This window comes from Durotheca rogersii (assembly GCF_024521655.1).
Source record: "Durotheca rogersii strain YMJ 92031201 chromosome Unknown GGS23scaffold_1, whole genome shotgun sequence".
Classification (NCBI taxonomy): Eukaryota; Fungi; Ascomycota; class Sordariomycetes; order Xylariales; family Xylariaceae; genus Durotheca; species Durotheca rogersii.
Genome location: NW_026251232.1, coordinates 2,758,846 through 2,778,053, shown reverse-complemented (window position 1 = coordinate 2,778,053; position 19,208 = coordinate 2,758,846). Strand labels below are relative to the sequence as shown.

Genomic DNA, 19,208 nt, shown 5'->3' with positions numbered 1-19,208 from the left:
AACTTTTTTATTTTCGGGGTCTGCGAGTGAAAACGGGGAGCGCGGGAAAGAGAAGAAAAATAAGAGATGCCTTATCCACTCCGATTTCCCTCGCGACGATGAGATGTATAGCTACCCCCTCGGGGCTTTATATAGGCTAGACCGGCGCATGTAGTAACGACGTGTGTCGTCTATTCGCCGTCTCCGGCCCGCCGTTGGGTCGCCCGAAATCGGCCTCCTAGTCAGCCCCTTTGACGGGTTCAGCTGCTTCCTCGACGCCGCCGCTATCGGCTTCGTCGGGCGCCTCGGGGGCTCCGCCGGGTTCGTCGGCGTGCTCGGAGGCGGCGAGGTCTTCCATGGGCACGTCCTGGGTGGCCTGGACCTCGCCCTCGTCGGCGCCGTCAGCGGTGGCGGTGGCGGCGGGCTCGCTCTCGGCCTCAGCAGCCTCGGCCGCCTCGGCCTGCTTCTGGGCCGCGGCGCCCTTGAGCGTCTGGTTGATGACGGGCGAGGTGTCGTTGAAGAGGCGGAGCAGCATCGCGGACCGGTCCTCCTTGGGCAGCATGAGGTTGAGCGAGTGGAAGCTCTTCCACAGCGGCAGCACCATGCGCTCGGCGAAGCCGGGGTCGGCCCCGTCCGGCTCCACCACCAGCAGGCAGCAGCCCATGCCGATCTGCCGCGCCCGCTCGCCGATCTCGCCGAGCTTCTTCCAGTCGTCGCCGACGAACTTGGGGAACATCTCCCGGAGCAGCGTCCGGAACGTCGCCTTGTTCGTCAGCCGCACCACCCGCTCCGGCCCCACGTACCCCTCGATCATCGGCATCCCCTCCGACTGGATCCGCCACCGGCATACCTCGGCCGATGGCGCGTCCTGCTTCATGAACATCTTGACCCCCCCGTGCACGAACTTGACCCCCCGGCCTTCGTTCTCCGTCAGGATGTCCCGGACGAGGGAGCTCGTGTAGTAGATGGCCTTCGCTGGCTCGCCCGTAGCGTTCCGTACCATGAAACGGTTCGAAGGGAAGCGCGGCGAGACCTTGTAGAATCTCACGATATCTTGAATCACATGATGATCTGGCAGTAGGTACTTGAAAGGCTCTTCGTAGTTGCCATCCGGAGCCTTGGCCCGTCGGTCGGCTTGACCGGTATTGTTAGGAATCGGCCTGGTTTCTTCTGGTTTAGTTTCCTCGGGCTCGGCTTTAGAGGTCGCTTGCTCCGTTTCGATGTCTGGTTCTAGTTTTATCTCCGGTCGTTCGCTTGATAACGAGTCAGTCCTCTGCTTCTTAATTTCTGGCTTCGTCTCGGCATCATCATCATCGAGAGTCCTCTTAGACCCCGCAGTTGGAAGAAGATCTTTCTCCTCTCCTAGCTTAACTTTAGCCTCCAGCTCCTCTTTTTTGATGCCGTTGGGGGCCCGGGGCCTTGATTGCGACTCCGGTTTAGCCTTGAATTCTTCATTCTTCTCTAGTACGGCGATGAAAAAGCCGCCAGTATCTTGTTGATGGGCGTAGACTCGCATGCAGCGATCCAGCGGGAGCGCGGAGCAATCACTAGAATCCGTTCTAGGAAACATGGTTTCCGAAAGCTTTCCCGGCATCTGCCCGCCGTTCGTCAGGGCATACTGCTGAACTTCCTCCCAGCTGCCCCAGATGCGACCTGACTTGTCCATGATCTGCCACTGGAGCATCCCCGGTGTGCGCTTCAGCAGCGGAAGCCTATCTTGGCAATCAATGATCCCAATCTTGTCGGGACCGCCGCAACGCTCGATGGCCGACACTATGACAGCTTCGTTTTCGACAGGATTCATACTGCAGGTCGAGTACACGACCTTGCCACCAACCTTTAGCATCTGCAGTGCCCGGACCAATATCCGGACTTGGGTGACGTGAAGCCCCAGCGCATTGCCCGGTTGCCAATCCTTCCACAAGTTGACATTCTTCCTCAGGGTCCCGTCTCCGGAACAAGGCACGTCGGCAAGGATCCTGTCGAATCGTAGGTACTGGCCTTTTTCAGGTCGTGCCGGGTCTCGCGGGAGCCTGATAGCCGGATACAACGTTGCGTCGTGGTTCGTGACGAGGAGATTCGGGGACGATAGTCGCTTCAGCTGGTGGACTAGCATGTGGCTCCTCTTGTAGTCGGCATCATTGGCAATGAGCAGCCCAGTCGCGCGGCCGTCGTCGCCAGAATCCACAGCAAGATCAACATCTTCTTCATCTGTGGCGGGCAGGGGGCCAGCTTCACCGAAGGACTGCATCACCTTGCGTACTCTCGCCTCCTCCCCCGCGTGGACCATCTCGAGCAACTGCGCAGCTTTGCTTCCGGGTGCAGCGCACATGTCTAGGACGGTCATGCCTGGGTCGATGTCCATCAGGAGCGGCGGGATCATGCTGACAACCTCTTGCCTGCTAATATTGCCAACGCTAGTCTCAGACACCAGAAATTTCTGAAACGCAGCGAAAGGCGGGAATTTACGGATGACGTGCTTCGGGGTGTTCATCGAGTACGCGAGTTGGTCGGGGTACCACGGAACCGGCTGGGGAGCTTGGACGGGCTCGCCATCATAGCGCTCGATCTTGACGATGTCGGGAGCGTACCTCGTCTCTAGCAGTCTCTTGACGGCGAGGGCGTGGCCTTTGGAGCCGCAGAAACGGAAGGAATTGGGCAGCTCTCTCTTCAATGCCTCCCAGAACTGAAGCCGCTCGTCGTCATCGAAGGGTAGGGCCGAGTCGTAGAACTTCTCCATGTTGACGTTCTTCTTCACAATTTCGCTATACGATTGGAAGGGCGCCGGTCCGTCGCTGCGGGGACCATGATTGGGACCGCCCTTGCGGCCACCCTATATATAATTACAGCAGGTTAGATCAATGCAGCATATAAGATGTAGGTGGTGTTTCATAGGGGCCGATCCTCACTCGAAACTTCTTGCGTCCCATTCTTCAGCCGTGGACAGCAACCTCAGGTTGGATGGTAGTTGAGCTAGTTGAGGTTTGAGAGCTGCCGAAGAGAGACACTGGAGATACCTACCTAAGGTGAAGTTTTCAAATGCATGGGTGCGAAGCTCCAGTGACTCGCTACCTACATACGTAGGTAGGTACCTAGTGTTACCTACCTACATAAGTACCTAGGTACCTAACCTACCTACGATAGCGGGAGGGTCTATCGATAGGGTCTATCGATAGTATGTCTGTAATACTATGTGCGTTCTGCCAGGTTCCTTTCGTGGCTCCGCTGCCTTATATATCAAGCATGCAAAGCGTGTTGAAAGGTGAACCTATTTAATCAATTAAAGGTGTAAAAACTAAACTGCTGAAAAGCTTTAAATACAGACTCTAGGCCCTAAGATCGACCGTTAATCCGGCTGTAATACAAGAGGCCCTAGTTTTAGGACCTCGCAATATGCCAGCCCAGGTTATGAGATAGTACATTGTGTCCTGGACCAGTTTCTAGGATAGCACATGATGTCACAGCACAGAAGTTAGGATAGTACATGGTGGTATAGCACAGTCCCTGGCATGGTACGTTTAGTATCACAGCACATTCATTCACAGCATTACTATCCCAAAACACGCCCATTAGACCCCAGCCCTATTGTGTCAGACTCGCCCGCAAGGACTGCGCCTCAGCAGCAAAATTGTCCTTCTCATGCTTTCCTGGCGCCCATTTCCTCTTCCGATTTCGTCTGTTGACGTTGATGGGTCCGAGAGGTTGTCGGGCATGGATTTCCGCCAGCATCAAATCCATGATCACGCATCTGCCAGTGCGTTTATTGTAGAGCACGTTGCGTGGCTCTGCATCGCGGTGGAGGACCCCGTGCTGATGCAATCGACCGAGTTGTTTGGACGGCACTGCTGGCTTCTTGTGCCTGACGATTCTATCGGTGAGGTAATAAAGATCGCGATCTCGCTTGGATTGTGTTGGCGGCGCGGAGTAGATAGTGGAAGTCCTCTTCAGAGAGTTTCTCGAGAAGCGAGACAATGTGTTTATCATCAGCCACAGCAGCAAGGCAGGCAAGGGATTGGGTTCCACCATAGTCATAGAATCGCTTTTCCAAAGATTCCTCGTCGATAGTTCCCTCTCTGCAGGCGGCAGCAATTGAATTTAGGCGATATGGAATCTTATCTCGCTCAACAGTGAGCGAGCGTTAAAACGTTTCCTGTGCCTGGATGCAAGCGACTTGTGGATTATTGAGAGGGACCAAGGCAAGAGCTTGGATTTGCGTTTAGATTGAGGAAAACTGGCCATTTGAAGCATTCTACACGTGTAGAACAGTCGTTTGAACGATTTGAACGGCTCAAGATATCGCCTGTAATCGATCAGTTTGGACTGTGTTATCCTTCCGAGGAATCCTAGAGGAAGCCTTCCTCTTTGCCAACTGGGCCGGCCTCAAGCACCTTGTAGTGTCTAGCCAGCAGCTCTTGGGTGTTCCCCCTACTTTGATCCTACTTCCTAGTCTTTGCCCGAACAGTGCGGGCCCCTTTTGTTGCATTCCTCCTCGGCATCGGTGTGTCGTCCTGGTCGCCTCGTCCTCGACCGCCCCGTCTTGGGCGGCCTCTCTTTGCAGTCTTCGTTTGCACAGACCTCGGCTGTCCCCTCTGCGGCTCTGCCGGAACGTTAGCAGCCTGAGCAGCCTGTTTTGCTGCAATTCTAGGGCTGCGGCGAAGTGGAATGGAAGTAGCTTCGACTCTTTCCCCTCTGGTTCTCTTGGTCGTAGACACTGCTCTTTCAAGTGTCGCACCCTTTGTGACAACATTCCTGGGGTGTCGAGTGTTGTACCTCGACCGTTTCGGAAGCTGCTCGTCGGCGACTGTGTCGGATTCGCGTGTGCGCTTAGATCGACGAGGGCGGGAGGGTATATTGCTGCGTTCCGAGGACGGCAAATCCGCTTCGGCACTCCTAGGACCTCGAGTTGGTCCGTCATCAGTGCGATCATTAGCAACTTCGTGAATTGGCGCCCGGGCGGAGAGGTAGGAGTATCGTGTTAGGGTAGGTTGTCTGCCATCGGCGGTATCGCTCGGCCGCCTGCTAGAGGGATTAGAAGGGGGATGGGGAGCTTCCCCAACCCCTTCTTCCTCATCCTCAGGCTCAGGCTCTTCATGCTTCCACGTCCTTCCCGGCTGGTCATCCCACTCGGGGTGCCAGACCCCATCTTTGATCCAGTTGTTCTTGACGCTTTCGTAGGCCATGGCATCGAGGTCGATGGCGCTACCGGGTGCAGTGTGGGCCATCTCATCTTTGATCCATTCACGCTCCTTGGATATCTGATACACGAATTGGTGGTAGGGGCGAGATGCCTCAGGATTGCGAACGGTGGGTATCGGAATGGGGTATCGTGCAACCGGTCCCCACGGTGTCTGGATATACCCGATAGGCCGCCGGCGAGGAGGCTTTGGCCGTTCCGGTTGGCGATAAGCAGGATCGAAAATACTCATGACGGGACGTCGTTCCTGCTCTTGCTCTGGTGCCGACTCTGGCTTTGGTTCTGATTCCGATTCCGATTCCGGTTCTGGGTCAGGTTCCTCATGACCCCAACGAGCGCCTGGCCGGGAGCCCGACGTGGTAGGGTTATGGGGGCCATGGAAAGGGCCACCCCCTTCATGTAGCCATTTCGTCGTCAACGGTTGACTGTTCTTGGGCCAGGCTGGGCCCCAGTCGTCCCCCCAGATGCCTTGCTCTACCCAACGGCTTCGGATATTGTTCTCGGAGTTGGCCATCAAATCCAGGGAATTGTCCCACGGCAGCGTCTGTCTTCGACCATAGCGCACCTCTGATAGCTGATGCTCGAGCCGCTCGCGCTCACGTTTAGCCTGGCTCTCAAACTGGTTTATTGGCGTTGACTTGTAGTGAGCCTCCAATCGTAGACGTCGCTGATACGTCTTGTCAACAGCGGGAGGAGGCTCGGGGGTCGGAGGCTCGGGGGTCGGAGGCTCGGGGGTCGGAGGCTCGGTGGTTTCGCCCGATTCTGAATACGGCGGAGGGGGTTCGTCGTAGAGTCGATCTCTCTCATGAGCAAGCTGTTGAGGGTTGTCTCGTAATCGTTCGAGCGCTTCGATGACCTGCGGCAGCGGCAGGATGGGTCGCTGACGGTTGTTGAAAATGACATCCATCTTTGCGAGGATGGTAAAGCACACCAACTTGGGAACTAGAGCTGCCTTAGGTATTGAGGAAAAGAAGAATGAACTTCACAGAGCCGCAGGGACGCGGAAGGCGTTTGTTTGCGAAGGCACTCGCGTAACGCGCGCGCTAGTTGGCTAACTTGGCGATCCGGGAGACAAAGTGGAGGCGGGGGTGGCGACAGGGGAAAAAAACACACACGATCTATATTGATCCATTACACAGCGGCAAGTCGACCAAAATGTATCGTGTAATTTTTCTCCCTGTTGGGTGGTTCCCTAAAGCCCGTTGCTGCGCCCCACCCCAGCTGAGATGCGTCAGTCACAGACATGAGACCATGGCCTGAACGAGTGGAGGAGAGCTCTCTTCATTCCTGACGCGAACAGGCGGCTAGCGGTTAGACGTCTCGTGCCATTCGTTCACAGGTCTCAGCTGGCCAGGCGAGGCTTCAGGCAACCGCCCTGCCTTCGCTTCTATCGGCTTTGGCTTGAACAATTGGTGGAGAGCTCTTCGCATCTGGGGTCACACAGAATCGGCTCGCGGTTAAATGTCGAATGCCATCTGTTGACTAAAAAGGACCGGAAATCTCGCAACTCGGCGCTCCCATCATGCTTAGCAAAAGCATCGTCGTCTACCATGCCTCGCGATGGCCCTCATCCTCTCACTTTCTTTTCGCTTGTGCCTCTAAACGATCGGGCTATAGCGGTTCTCGAGCACCCCGAAAACGCCCACCTTGTCTCGATTTTTGAGGACAAAAAGAACAACAACGACGCCCTACATGGACCCGACATCGGTCCTTTTATCGGATCAAAGTCACGCTACACGCTTGCCACTATCGGGCGCTGCGGCGATGTCATAGTCGAAGGATGAGGCATCTCGCGAATTCATTGCTCTTTTGAGCTCCACGAGGGCAACAAGACGGAAGTTATGCTCCAGGATCGGTCAAGCAATAAATCGACCAAGCTTTTCGGGGAGACGGCGATGGGATTCGAATTAGAGCGTGCCCACCGCCGAGTCGTTGTCGACAAGACTATCAATCTGGTATTCGGTCTTGGTGGAGTAGCTTGCGATCTACTGCAATTCCGGATAGTATGGCATCCTCATGACAAGCGCGCGACCGACTTGTATTTCGACTATCGAGAAGACAATCCCCGCCAGACTCGCACCATCCCGGACGAGCCGCCGACTATCGCACCCTCTCGAGTCCTTACCCGGATCCACACTCCGAGCCTTCTAGGGAAGATTAGGTACTCGACGCGGGAGAGGCTTGGAAACGGAGCATTCGGTGAGGTTTGGAGGGTTGCTGATGTTGATACTGGCAACTATCTGGCGGTTAAACGGGTGAAGCAACCTGCCCTTCTTACCCACGACTATTTTCGATTAAAGCGGGAAGTCGATACGTTGTCTCGAATTTCACATGTAAGCAAAAGTCCATGGAGATCTGTCTTATTGACAACCACACTCGCTAATAGCACTAGAGGAATATCATAGAGTTTATCGCGGCCCAATGGGGGGACGGCTATTTGGATATCGTCATGGAAATCAAGCCTGGAAGCGTTGAAGACCTGATCCGGGATAATCTCTTTATAAGAGAACGATCTTTGGCCTCACCATTTCTTCACCAGATGCTTCAGGCGCTCGACTACCTTGAGAACCAAGGCATCGTTCACCGAGATGTCAAACCCGAAAACATCCTCTACTCACCTGCAGTAGACGGTGGCTATCTGTACCAACTTGCAGATTTTGGACTTGCGAATATGGTTGCTGATGCTCGAACGTTTGCTGGGTCGAGAATATATATGGCGCCTGAGCTGGAACAGAGCCCACAATCGCCCCAGACGCCGAAGATGGATATCTGGTCCCGATTTGTCACTCTCGTCTACGCGATGAATGTAGCCGGCTTTCGGGGGAAGATGCTGCACACAACCCCCCAAAGAATCAAGGCGATTCAGGAGGCGGCCAATGAGCAGGAATTTCGACCGCTGCAAGACATGGCAATTGAGGATCCTAGCCAGCGAGCGACAGCGGGAGACATGCTGGACAAGCTCTTCGCAGGAGAGGGCCGCACTACTCCCCACAACCGGACCCGTGCCACTGCAATCGGTGCCGAAAATGCAGAGCCTGGGGCGCCGGAACAGCGCATCGAACACGGCGACGCCACCACCGGCAAGAAACGTTCGAGGGAACGGAAAACAGCGCGGAGGTCACCGAGAGAAGCGGTCGCTGCCGCGAAGGGGAGGCGTCCGAGGCCCCCCAATCCTGGGACTGAGAAGCGGTTGCCCGGTCCTGCAGTCCAGACTCCAGCACGCGGAACACCAGGTCGCGGTCCTAGAGTCCAGAAACACACAAGATGTGCCTCGATTGCCTGGCGCATTCCCGGTTAGCCAAGGCCGTCGTGGAGAGAGGCCTTACTTCACTTGATTGAAACCCAATCACAAGCACTCAAGCCAGGACTTTTGGCCCTTGCCTTCAGCGACTTCAACCCCAGCTGGGCTGCCGGGGAGCCGTTTGCCGACAAGCCTTTCAAAGGCGTTGACGAGGCGGGCTGCTAGTGCCATTTCTCCCTTCTCATTCTCGAGCGTGCCCGAGCCTGAAATCGTCGACATACCGGAGTTCGGTGGCGGAGTTGATCGCAGGGACGAGACTAGGTGTAGAGGGATGTCTGCAATCAACGATGTGTTGTTTAGTTTTGAGTTGTCACGTAGAGAGCCACCTATACATAGCTCTCTACTTCTTCTCTGGTTGCTCGCTTACCTAGCCTAGCTCCCAGCTTCCTATCCTCTATATATAGGTAGCTTGCATCTCCTTTGTTCATCTCCTTCCCTCTTAGATAGTCAGTCAATTCACCTTCTTCTTCCCACATTCCGTTGCTCCCAGAAGCAACCTCAGTGCCTACGTAGCTCTCCCGATCTACGTAATATGAGTTCTATTACAAATGATGGTGTTTTGATTAAATCGACGCGCCGAACGAGATCGCGTCGTAATATCAAATTTCCGGGTTTTCTGCGGCAGTAGTTTCATCGCTTGACAACTCGAAACCGATCGATTTATCATGGCGAAGGACCGTGTAGAGTGTTGGCGTTAAGAATGGAATGAGAAGAGATGGCTACGACGGCGCAGGTCTTGTGATGGGTTCGTGCAGGTGGGATTACAGCCGATAAAGGTGCCGAGTACATCCGATCCTGCAATGCTCATGCAATGCTAATGCATCTATGCGTTCCTTATTCACGAGTTAGGTATCTATGGATACAACCACCAACCCCTGTCCAGCTTCGAGAAGAAGAACACTGCGCAGCAAAAGGCAGCATGCATACCTACATCCGAAGCTAGTCCGATCCTCTCAACACCTTCAATGCCTCCCGGAAGTTCTTCATGTCGTTTCCCAACTTCTCTCTACGCAGCCTCACGTGCGAATCTTCCCCAGCGATCATGTCCAACTGGTCCTCGTTGAGGTCTAGCACCATCTGGGTGTTGAAAATCTTCAACGGGCTACCCCGACCCGCTAGCAGATAGTGGTTCACGGCCTGTTGGCAAACGACGTCGACGAACCGTTTGCGCGATACTTTGTAGTAACTCTTGAGAACGTCATGTATGAATTCCCGTACATATTCCGAGTTGGCCATGTTTAAGGAGACATTCTTCATGAGCGCTTCATCAAAGACGAGTTCCGGTTTGGTCGCACCGGTCGGTTGGTTGTATCCATCCAATATCGGCGTTTGCTTGGTTACACAGAGCGCTTTCACTACCTCTACGAAGCGGCTGCTCTGGTCTTTCTGTAGAGTATCGTTGAAATAGTGATTGAGCGTAATGGGAGCCTCCTCTTGCTCGATCTCCAATAGGAACTTCGCATGGTCCATGGCCCTGCGGTAAGACTTCAGGAGTTCGTCGAGAAGGTATTCGTTCCATAGCTCATGGTAAACCCGACCATCATCGGGGCAAACAGTTTTGACCGCTCCAGAGATAAAATGGTGGACTCGGATAACGACAGCAATCATGTGTTTCATTGTGAGGCTTTTCCACTTCTTGGATTGCTCTTTGAACATCGTCGGTATAACTGTGGCGCCAAACTGCGTAAAACCGACTGCTATTAGCTACCACCCGTCTTATTAGTCTTTACTAGGCAGCTTACCGTGCCGAGCTCCTGACCACGACTTCTTCGGTACACCTGGTCGATATACTTCATGATATCGACCTCCCCATCGGTGTTAGGCTCGGCAACATCAAGGGCGTAAGCATTAAAAAGTTCTTCCAATTCGGGATAGTGGGTTTCCTGAAATATATCTTGGAATAGTGGGACGCCGGCGGACGGGGTCTCTGCCTGACTCTGACCCGTCTCTGAGCCGGTGCTTTTTGCGAATGCCCTCGTGTGTCCTGTTGTCCTCATCTGCTCCGCATACCAATCGTTAGCCTCTACTATACGAGTGATGAGTCGGAGGTCGTCTCCGTCCTCAAACACTGGGTGGCCACTGTAGTATGCGTTGAGTGCATCTCGAGCCAAGGCCTGGAATGATTCGCTCAGGCGGTTGAGATAGGTTCTCTGGGTATGCTGGTCGGCTCGCGACTGTCCCATGGAGCTAAGTTCGGCGCTCGACGAAGATAGCTTTTTCGCAACCTCCGCTCTCAGTTTCGGGAATTCTCTTTTTATCAGGTCGATGAGGAGTTCGCGAACTCGTGCCTTAAGAGCAGGTATCCCGACCTTCCCGGTGGACCGAAGTTCTGACCAGGGCGCTTTGGAGAAGAACTTCTTCTCGTCGGCTTGGCCCTCTTCGAGGGTCTTGCCCACATCGTCCGGACCGCGATTCTTCACAATGTAGTACCCCAAGGTCAGATCGCTCCTTGTGCCACCCACGAGGCTGATGGCAATATTCTGTATCGTCTTCTCTATTGCGAGATCCGGCTTCGTAAGAACGGCCATGGTCCTTGCCATTTTCGGGTCGGCGTTTCTCGCTAATTTCAGGATCTCCTGTGTTGCTGGGTCCACGTTGCTGGGCATAATTGCCAATATTCTAGGAAGACGGGACGTCAGATTCCAGTTCCTACCATGACATAGGTCTCTCCTCACATGGTCCTAGAGTCTTTCACTGGAATAGAGGTTAGCACAGCGGTCGAGCTCGATGTATTGAGGGGTGAGTTTTCTTGAACGTACTGTACTTAATCACCATGTTTCTCACGAGCTCTATATCGGCCTCGGTCGTGACCCCTAGAAGTTGTCGTCTCAGTATGACACCGCTTCCACCAAATTGTTATACTATGCAGTAGATGTGCTCACCCTCGGTCTCTTTTCTGAATATTCCTGGCACGTCGATGACGGTAAAATGGTCCTCCTACCATCCCACATTAGCGTCACCGCCCTTAAGAATACCTACATTATATAGAGCGATACTGACTGTCGGCCCAAGCTTCTCAATCTTGAGCATATGCTCACTGAACGCCGAACGGTCGGAATTTTTTGCAGAAGACTTCACGGTGCTGCGGATGCCCATTGCCTCGTTTGCCTGCGGATGAAGTTTAGCTGGAGCTCACTGGTATGTGAGCCGACTCGGGAGCATTGGACAGACCTCGGTAAACAATTTCGCCAGACTCTGGGGTGTCATTTCCTTCATGGCATGATGGAAGTTCCCAACACGCTCCCGTTCATCAGACGAGGCGTCTGGACTGGGGATAATCGAGACGTTTATGCTCTCTTCGGATTCACGACGGCAGGTGATCTGGGTGGCATAGCGCGTACAGAGCTCTGCATCTCGAGGAAAGGCAAACCCCGTCAGGCCTTCGAGCACCGAACTCTTACCCGACGACTGGTCTCCGACGACAACGAGCTGAGGTTGTTAGCATCGACACACGTATTCTGGGCCTGTCCGTACGAACCTGAGGTAGGGAAACCCCGGTACCGACCAGCTCACGTAATTTATCAATCCTGGTCAAAATAGCGAGATTGCCGTGGTTGGGTTGTTCCCCTCGGGAAACATCGCGGACGACGCTGCCCATATTGGCGATTCTAGGCATGAGGGTGAGTAGGTGAAGGACGGGCCAAGCTCTGGTCGGGCACCAGCGTATGTGAGATCGGTACTGCTTTCTGCTGCGCAAGATGCCGTGCGTAGACACAGGTAGGCAAACCAAACGTGGAACCTAGTTCTATTTGTTGACTACGAATGTCAGACGAGAGGTTGGATCGGTAGGTTGGGAGCTGGGCTCCATTATATATGTTTGTTCCCAGCGTCAACTTACCTACTAGCAGACTGGCCCGTATACGTGAGGCGGCCATCGCTACATACATATGTAGGTATGTATGGATGCCCTCCCCTGCCGGCGTAATACAACAGTTCAGCCACGTCAAGGCCTACCGTGCGGGAAACGATCAAATTCTCTGGCCCAATCGCGCGGCTTTTCTCCGTAGCATAGCCCTCTGTTCGAGGCATGGTAGACATGGGCGAGATGGTTTACAACCAACATCAGCTATCAGCCAGAGGCGCCCGGGGCTGAATGGCAGCGTCTGCCTAGGATTGTTCGGGGTGTGCGACCGAGATGCCTCTGAAACGGGACGGCGGGCGGCTCTACGACTTGTGTCGTATGTAGGGGTGGAGTAGCGGTCGACTTCTCGGCCAACAGCTAGCCACGGCCTCTGAGACGAGAAGGCAGCCTACATACCTAGCCCAAAGCAGGGAATCGTCCCAGATGAGGATACTGTGCGCATGCATGGCTCCAACCCAGTCGGTCTGGCACAGGGGGGTTTTTTCCATTATGCCTCGAGGCTGTCAGAATGCCTGCGGGACGCTACAAACGTCGATAAGAGAGGGCGGCCTCTACTGGCGCCGGGCCGTCCCAGAAGCTTCCAAGGGTGGGCCCTAAGGCGGGCAGTTACTGGGTAGGTACCCTGGGGTAAAGTACCTAGGTAGGTGGTAAGTACTACCTCCGGAGGTACCTACGTGGAAGGCCCGGGAGTCAGCCTGGGGTTGAAATACGGGGTGCAGAGCCTCGCACACGTAGGTACCTAGCGAGTAGGTACATACCAACCATGTAGCCGCCCAGGGGCAAAGCGGATCCGCAGCAGCTTCCCGCTCGATGCCACCTGCCCGACATTTCGGTCCTGAAAGGAGCGTCCGTTGGTAGCTGCCTGCCTACCTACCTAGGTAGGTACCTATGTATGTATTAGGTAACTCTGTACCTCCTGTAAGAGGTAGTGGTGGTAGTGAATTTAACGTCTCTTATTCTACCTATTTACCTATAGATAATAAGACGGGCCCGCGATGACGGCGGTATAAAGGATATAGGTAGCTATATAATCGCCCGTTTAGTCAGGAAAACCCTCTACGGTTAGATATCTACGGTATCGTATCCGTATCCTTCGCTCCTTAACGTATTCCGCGATAGAGACTAATATTTCCTTGCCTAACTATATAGTACGAGGAAAAGGTTCCAATCTACGTACTATACCCGTTAAAAACCTCTACCTATCGTAGGCTTACCTCCCTAAGGGCGGTAGCGGGGGGTCGTTACTCCGTGGAGTAGTAAGGGGGAAGGGGGGGAGTAAAACCCCCTCTAGTTCAGCCCTGCTTACTACCCCGTCGAAAGCAGGGTAGGGAAACGAGGAGGCCGCCTCGAAGTAATCCCTCGTAATTTTTACTATCGCCGTTAAGATGGACTTTTTATCGATACGCGCCGTAGACTTTTAACCGTAAAACCGAGCGGCGGCCGAGACCGAGTCGAGGCGTCCGTTGCGCTTCTCGAGAAACTCGAGAACCTTCCCGCGCGCGTCGATAAACGATGGACGAAAGGCGAACAGGACTAGGCCGTTAACGGGAGATAGGAACGGCGAGACGTGATTAGTTAGATTAGTCCTGGGAAAAAGATGTTCGGGGGATGGTTCCTGCAAGAGGTACCTAGGTAGGTAGCAACCTCGCGTGTATACATCAACGTGATGCCCTTTATTTACCTACCTAGGTATATGCCTAGGTACCAGGTAGGTAGGTGCCCGACACGTCTAGATATGCCCGCCTCCTATTCGGTATCGTGTCGGTAGGACGGGCGTACGTGATGTGCGTAGGTACCTCGACGGGCCCGATGCAGGTATGGATATCATATCAAAGGAGCCTGAGCGGCATGCTGCCCGTCCACCATACCTAGGCCCTTAATACCCACCCCGTGCTGCATCCGCCCTGCACCAAACGCCAAATGGGATGCCGAGATTGACAGCTTCTTCCTCGAGGAGTGGCCGCGGCCGTCTGTTGGGACAACTCGCCGACGCACCGCTGGATGTGCCTACACTCATACGTACCAGGGATACTAGGTACGGTGCCGACTTGTTCTTCTACGCGGCGTGGCGCCGTCGCACGGCAAGCATGAGACACGACTCAGAGTCTGCCGTTGGTATGTGCCACAAGGATAATACGGACGGGCGCCTACAAAGTCCCCGTTTGGAGAGGTCGGCTTATCCGTAGTATGGCCGCCTACGCGCGACAGTGTGAATTACATATACCTGCGTTGCACACCTCCTTGTCGACCAGCTGAGACCTTCACTACGCAGCTATCCGCGGTATCCCTGCCATCCAGGTTCAACTTGCCTACTCGGGCCACGTGGCAGTCATAAAACATCGGCAGGTCTTCCATTGCCTGTGAATCGTGACACCACAGAGAGCAGCGACCTCGCGCGGCCGTAGCTGGTCAAATTCCATCTGGGTTTCCTGACGTATCACGGGGCAACGAAGGGGTTGTATGTCCTAATAGAAAGCAAAGTCAACAAGTAGTGGCCGAGATTAGTAAGAAACATGTGCAGTGTGGTGGCGCTTCATAGCATTGGTTGCTGGACACGTCAGAGCTCGATGTTTCTCCCAGGTAACCTACCTCTGCGGGCCAGTTTCCGTGGTATGGCGTAGTCAATCCACCGCCGTTATCACTTTTGCCATTTTTAATCAGCTCGGCTTGCAAGGTAGGGGGCTCGAACTTCCTTCGGGGCCCGGTCTAACACTGGTTGTGTAAGGCTTGTTACGATCGTCCGTATCGAGACTCGTTAGATTACCGAAGCCACGTCCACGTAGGCAGAACTTTTCGTATCGTTCTGTGGGTTGGGATCGTGGGTGTATGCTCAATACCACCGCCATCGACGGTGAAGTCCCCTCTTCTGTCCCTGTCTGGACTTGCTTGTTTGTCTGTACGCCATCGAGCGCCATCGAGCCGTCAAACGGGTACTACTATACGGGAGTATAAACCAAAGGCGAACCAGAACGCGGGAATCCTAAGCCACTTGGGAGTAGTGGAGTACGATAGAGAGGCGCACACAACGATTCACCTCGAGCCTGTATCCGTATCACGCAATCGAAATCCGCTCCGAAACTCTCTTCGCGTTGCCTGAAGCGCAAGGTCTTTTGTCCATATACTGTAGGGAAGGTTATATATCATAGAAACAACACACTACGACCACGAGTTCTGCTCTCGCAAGCGCAACTCGGTCCCGCTCCGAGGGACGAAGTCAAAGAGCCTTCTCTCTCGGGCCGGTGACTCTCTCGAAAGTATCTAAGGACATCGTCAGGGAGTGCCTGCCGGCGGTCTTACTACGGAGGACGTTGTCGTAGTCGAGCATCTCGACGAATGGCACCCGGGCCGTGATCTCGAGCATTCGTGGGCGGCCGATCTGAGTTTCCCGCAGCGTGGTCTGGAACTCGTAAGGGTCTGGTGGTGCATAGATGTCCTCTACGTCTACGAGAGTACCATCTCGGGCCGGCATGTTTTGCATATCCTTGATCTCGAGGACGTGGCCGCCGCGAACGGAGTGGATATCATGTTGAACCGCTCCTGCTGATACTTCAGGGCAGACAATCGTAGCCAGCATGACCGGCTCGAAGATACTGACTGTCCCCTGCTGGTGCGCCTCCTTAAGTGCCGATCGTACCGCCTTGTGAGCGGCGCCGGCGAGATGCGCCGGGGGGGCGGGCCCAAATAGGTCGGTCGTGGTGTCATATGTGATCGTGACGAGGCACGAATGCATCGGGGAATTGCGACGAGGGCCCCTGGCAAGCGCCGATATCGCACCATTCGTGAGCTGCTGTCTAGTGATTTCGACATCAACTGAGGGGCTCTGCTGCGCAAATTCCACCTGGATGATGTTTCCGTCCCGCTCGATGTGAGGTCCCAGCTCCGTCGGGCGCTCGCGGCCTTGCAGAGGCTCGATGACAACCGAACAGGCCGCCTTGCCCTCTTTGCCCGCTACTACCTTGTCGAAGACTGCCCGATGCGGAGCTGTCGGCACGGTTAAGCATTCTTTGTAGTCAACCGAGATAGCGCCCCAATACGCCTCGGCCTTGTAGTGATTCTCGAGGCGATCCCGTGCGACTTCCAAGTGCAGCGTGCCCATCCCGGAAAGCGTGTACTGCTCCGTCTTCTCGTCCTTGGACCATCGTAGGCTGGGGTCTTCTCTCGAGAGACTCTCCAAGGCCGCCTCGAGAGCCTTGGCACCCGTTGGGCTCAAAGCGTCTAAGACGATAAAAGCCACAGCGGGAGGGATGTCCGGGGGTCGTACTTGCATGGTGGCAAGATCTGACCGCAGCAACTTGTGGGAACCAAAAGTCAACAAGGTGTCGCCAGTCCTTGCGGCCTTCAGACCAGTGATTGCGCCTATTTGCCCCGGAGATAGGTGCGGTATTTCGACCGTCTGCGCAGCCGATATCTGCATCATACCGAGGGGCCTCTCGGATTGTTGTAGGTTGGCATTCCACATTGACGTGTTCTTCTTTAAGATACCGTGATAGACTCGCACAAAGGTCAGCATTCCGCGACGAGCGTCGTTGACCACCTTGAAAACGGAAGCGAGGGCATCGATATGAGGCTTCGGCTTTTTGGAACCCGTTGTCGCGGGGAGAACCTTGCTAAGTGGTTGATGGGTTTGTCCAACCCGCACCTCGAGCTCGGGACGATCCGAAGGACTCGGTAAATAATCTGTAACCGCATCCAGCAGGGCGGCGACGCCGATGTTCTTCAAACTAGATCCCGCAAAAATAGGTATCAGAGAGCCGTCGCATTCGTTGATGACGCGACGAAGGCTTTTTTTAACAGCTTCCGCGGGCAGATCTTTCCCTTGCAGAGTCCACATTTCTAGCAGCTCGTCATCCTTCTCGCAGAGTTGCTCGATCAGATTCTCTCGCGCGCGCTCGGTCTCGTCCTTGATAGACCCTTCGAGGATCTTGTCTGATAGTTCTTCATGGGTATCTTTCGTCCCGGCCCAACTGACAACAGAGCGCGTGATCACATCGACCACGCCGCGTATAGTGTCTCTACCCCACCAGGGTATATGACAGACCAGAGGCATCCCGTCGAGCTTCAACGCGATATCCTGCACGGATTTCTTGAAGGAAGCGCCGTCGCGGTCGAGCTTATTCACGAAGATGACTCGAGGCACCTTAAACTCCTGGGCGGAGAACCAAACTCTCTCGGTGTGCGTCTCGACACCCTCGACGCCATCGATGATACAGACGGCCCCGTCGAGAACGGGCATACAACGCTCGACCTCGAACCTGAAATCGACGTGGCCGGGGGTGTCGATCAAATTGATCACATGCTGCCTGCCGTTGTGCTTTAGGCGCTCCTTGGGAGGCCAGTGGAAGGTAATTGCCGCGGACTGGATGGTGATACCCCTCCGCCTCTCCATAGGCAAGAAGTCGGTCACGGTATCTCCGTGGTCGACGTCTAGGGTGCATTAGTCAGACACACGAGCACCCGCCTCCCTCGCACCCCTAATGCCCCCTCTCCTCTCGGGCTTGCGATAAGGAGGGCACGGGCAGCAGTGTTTACTTACTGCCTGCGTGTTTCAAGGCGCCACAGTTGTAGAGCATCTGCTCTGTGGTCGTCGTCTTCCCCTGAAATACCTATGCGTGAGTATTTCAGAGTCTATGGCGGCTTTGGTCACCAACGTACAGCGTCGATGTGGGCTATGATGCCAATGTTGCGGACATACTGGATGCCAGTATCGTGGTACTGGATCCCGACATCGTGGTGTGGGAGAGTGTGACTCGAGAAGCGTCTAGCATTGGAACGGTTGACGCGATATGTTAGAAACACGGACGGTAATCTCGATAGCCTGCCCAGCCGAGAGGACCTGAGGGAAGCTCGGCATGCGAGTGCGAATCGGCTCATACCCGCCGGCTACCTAGCGACGAGAAGAGAAGGATGGGTTCATTCCCCTATCGGGATGCCGTGTCCTGGGATATCCGCAAGACGGGTGCGTAGATATGCCTACCTATCGCTACGACCAGACCGGCGAGGTTACGGCGCACAGCCAGTAAAGTATGATGTTGGGGGGGAGGCGGCAAGTCGGCTTTCTCATAGGCAAGTATACCTACCTGCGTTCCAGGGTCACTAAAAAAATATATCGATTCTTTCCCGCCCCCACCATCGTCGAAATGTTGATACCTAATGCCTACCTATGTAATAATATGTAACAATGGGGATGTGCTTGTAAGCGTTATCGATTTATCCGTAATATACGGGCAACCTTGGGATGCCCAGACCTGAGGAGGTTACCTACAGGCTACAGGTAGGTACCTAGGTAGGTACCGGATCTCCTCAAGAGGTGCCCATACTCATATCCAGCTCGGTCGGCGACTCGGCATCAATCCCCAGGTATGAGTATATTCCACAAACAACGACAGAAGAAAAGCCGCGGAAGATTACTTAACGCTAGGAGGAGGTACCTTACCAGGTACCCACATTAGGTACCTTCTGTACGTACGATTACGTACCTAGGTAGGTACCTACCTCCTAACGTCCATGTTCATGCACGGGCCAACGGGTCCATCCTCCTTCTTTCTTCATTCGCTCCCCCGATACTTCAAATTTACTGCCAATGTGCGCCGTCCACCACCGATCGACCTATCGTGGTGATGATTTCAGTGGGCAGCTTGGCTTGCGAGACAAGAAATAATAATAAAAAAGACACGGCGGAGTCCCGACCTCTGCACCTGGCACTAATTACTGCCCTACGGCCTGCTGGATCCGACTCGCCTCGTCACCGTTAGGTAAACCCCTCCGAGCGCTCTCGAGGGTTGATCATAGCGAACACCGCCGGCCCCGAATCTCCATAAGTCGACTCTCTTCGCCGCAGGTGTTCCCCCCTCCCCCCTGGCATCCGCACGAAC

At 54.6% G+C, this 19,208-nt stretch overlaps 5 protein-coding genes across 5 annotated transcripts; 1 reads left to right on the top strand and 4 right to left on the bottom strand.

Moving 5' to 3' along the window:
• Positions 1–217: 217 nt before the first annotated feature.
• On the bottom strand, positions 218–2,909 carry GGS23DRAFT_602317 (S-adenosyl-L-methionine-dependent methyltransferase; the record flags this gene model as incomplete). The annotated part of the gene is made up of 2 exons (XM_051519311.1): positions 218–2,812; positions 2,889–2,909. 2 exons carry the CDS (start codon positions 2,907–2,909, stop codon positions 218–220), a joined length of 2,616 nt encoding a protein of 871 aa, XP_051377284.1.
• A 1,302-nt stretch (positions 2,910–4,211) lies between these two features.
• Positions 4,212–6,401, bottom strand: GGS23DRAFT_37736 (uncharacterized protein). The gene has a single exon (XM_051513404.1). It carries the CDS (start codon positions 6,078–6,080, stop codon positions 4,416–4,418), a length of 1,665 nt encoding a protein of 554 aa, XP_051377283.1. The 5' UTR covers positions 6,081–6,401; the 3' UTR covers positions 4,212–4,415.
• Positions 6,402–6,723: 322 nt separating this feature from the next.
• On the top strand, positions 6,724–8,508 carry GGS23DRAFT_602315 (calcium/calmodulin-dependent protein kinase; the record flags this gene model as incomplete). The annotated part of the gene is made up of 4 exons (XM_051519310.1): positions 6,724–6,945; positions 6,988–7,506; positions 7,566–8,406; positions 8,438–8,508. 4 exons carry the CDS (start codon positions 6,724–6,726, stop codon positions 8,506–8,508), a joined length of 1,653 nt encoding a protein of 550 aa, XP_051377282.1.
• A 690-nt stretch (positions 8,509–9,198) lies between these two features.
• GGS23DRAFT_37595 (P-loop containing nucleoside triphosphate hydrolase protein) lies at positions 9,199–12,199 on the bottom strand. The gene is made up of 8 exons (XM_051513387.1): positions 11,953–12,199; positions 11,646–11,903; positions 11,475–11,582; positions 11,357–11,411; positions 11,234–11,287; positions 11,150–11,168; positions 10,217–11,093; positions 9,199–10,154 (listed from the first exon to the last, which is right to left on the bottom strand). Exons 1-8 carry the CDS (start codon positions 12,088–12,090, stop codon positions 9,414–9,416), a joined length of 2,250 nt encoding a protein of 749 aa, XP_051377281.1. The 5' UTR covers positions 12,091–12,199; the 3' UTR covers positions 9,199–9,413.
• A 3,201-nt stretch (positions 12,200–15,400) lies between these two features.
• GGS23DRAFT_37568 (P-loop containing nucleoside triphosphate hydrolase protein) lies at positions 15,401–18,454 on the bottom strand. Its single transcript, XM_051513384.1, has 3 exons — positions 17,989–18,454; positions 17,870–17,930; positions 15,401–17,760 (listed from the first exon to the last, which is right to left on the bottom strand). The coding sequence occupies exons 1-3, from the start codon at positions 18,205–18,207 to the stop codon at positions 15,551–15,553; spliced, it is 2,490 nt and encodes an 829-aa protein (XP_051377280.1). The 5' UTR covers positions 18,208–18,454; the 3' UTR covers positions 15,401–15,550.
• Positions 18,455–19,208: the final 754 nt, after the last annotated feature.

Excerpts from the sequence above, each read along its gene's own strand:
- GGS23DRAFT_37568 (XM_051513384.1), bottom strand. The coding sequence starts at position 18,207 with ATGAGCCGATTCGCACTCGCATGCCGAGCTTCCCTCAGGTCCTCTCGG. Across the intron at positions 17,931-17,988 it reads TCATAGCCCACATCGACGCT|GGGAAGACGACGACCACAGA; the intron begins GTACGTTGGTGA and ends TAGGTATTTCAG. Across the intron at positions 17,761-17,869 it reads CGCCTTGAAACACGCAGGCA|ACGTCGACCACGGAGATACC; the intron begins GTAAGTAAACAC and ends AATGCACCCTAG.
- GGS23DRAFT_37736 (XM_051513404.1), bottom strand. The coding sequence starts at position 6,080 with ATGGATGTCATTTTCAACAACCGTCAGCGACCCATCCTGCCGCTGCCG.
- GGS23DRAFT_37595 (XM_051513387.1), bottom strand. The coding sequence starts at position 12,090 with ATGCCTAGAATCGCCAATATGGGCAGCGTCGTCCGCGATGTTTCCCGA. Across the intron at positions 11,583-11,645 it reads TGGCGAAATTGTTTACCGAG|GCAAACGAGGCAATGGGCAT; the intron begins GTCTGTCCAATG and ends CTTCATCCGCAG. Across the intron at positions 10,155-10,216 it reads GTGGTCAGGAGCTCGGCACG|TTTGGCGCCACAGTTATACC; the intron begins GTAAGCTGCCTA and ends GGTTTTACGCAG.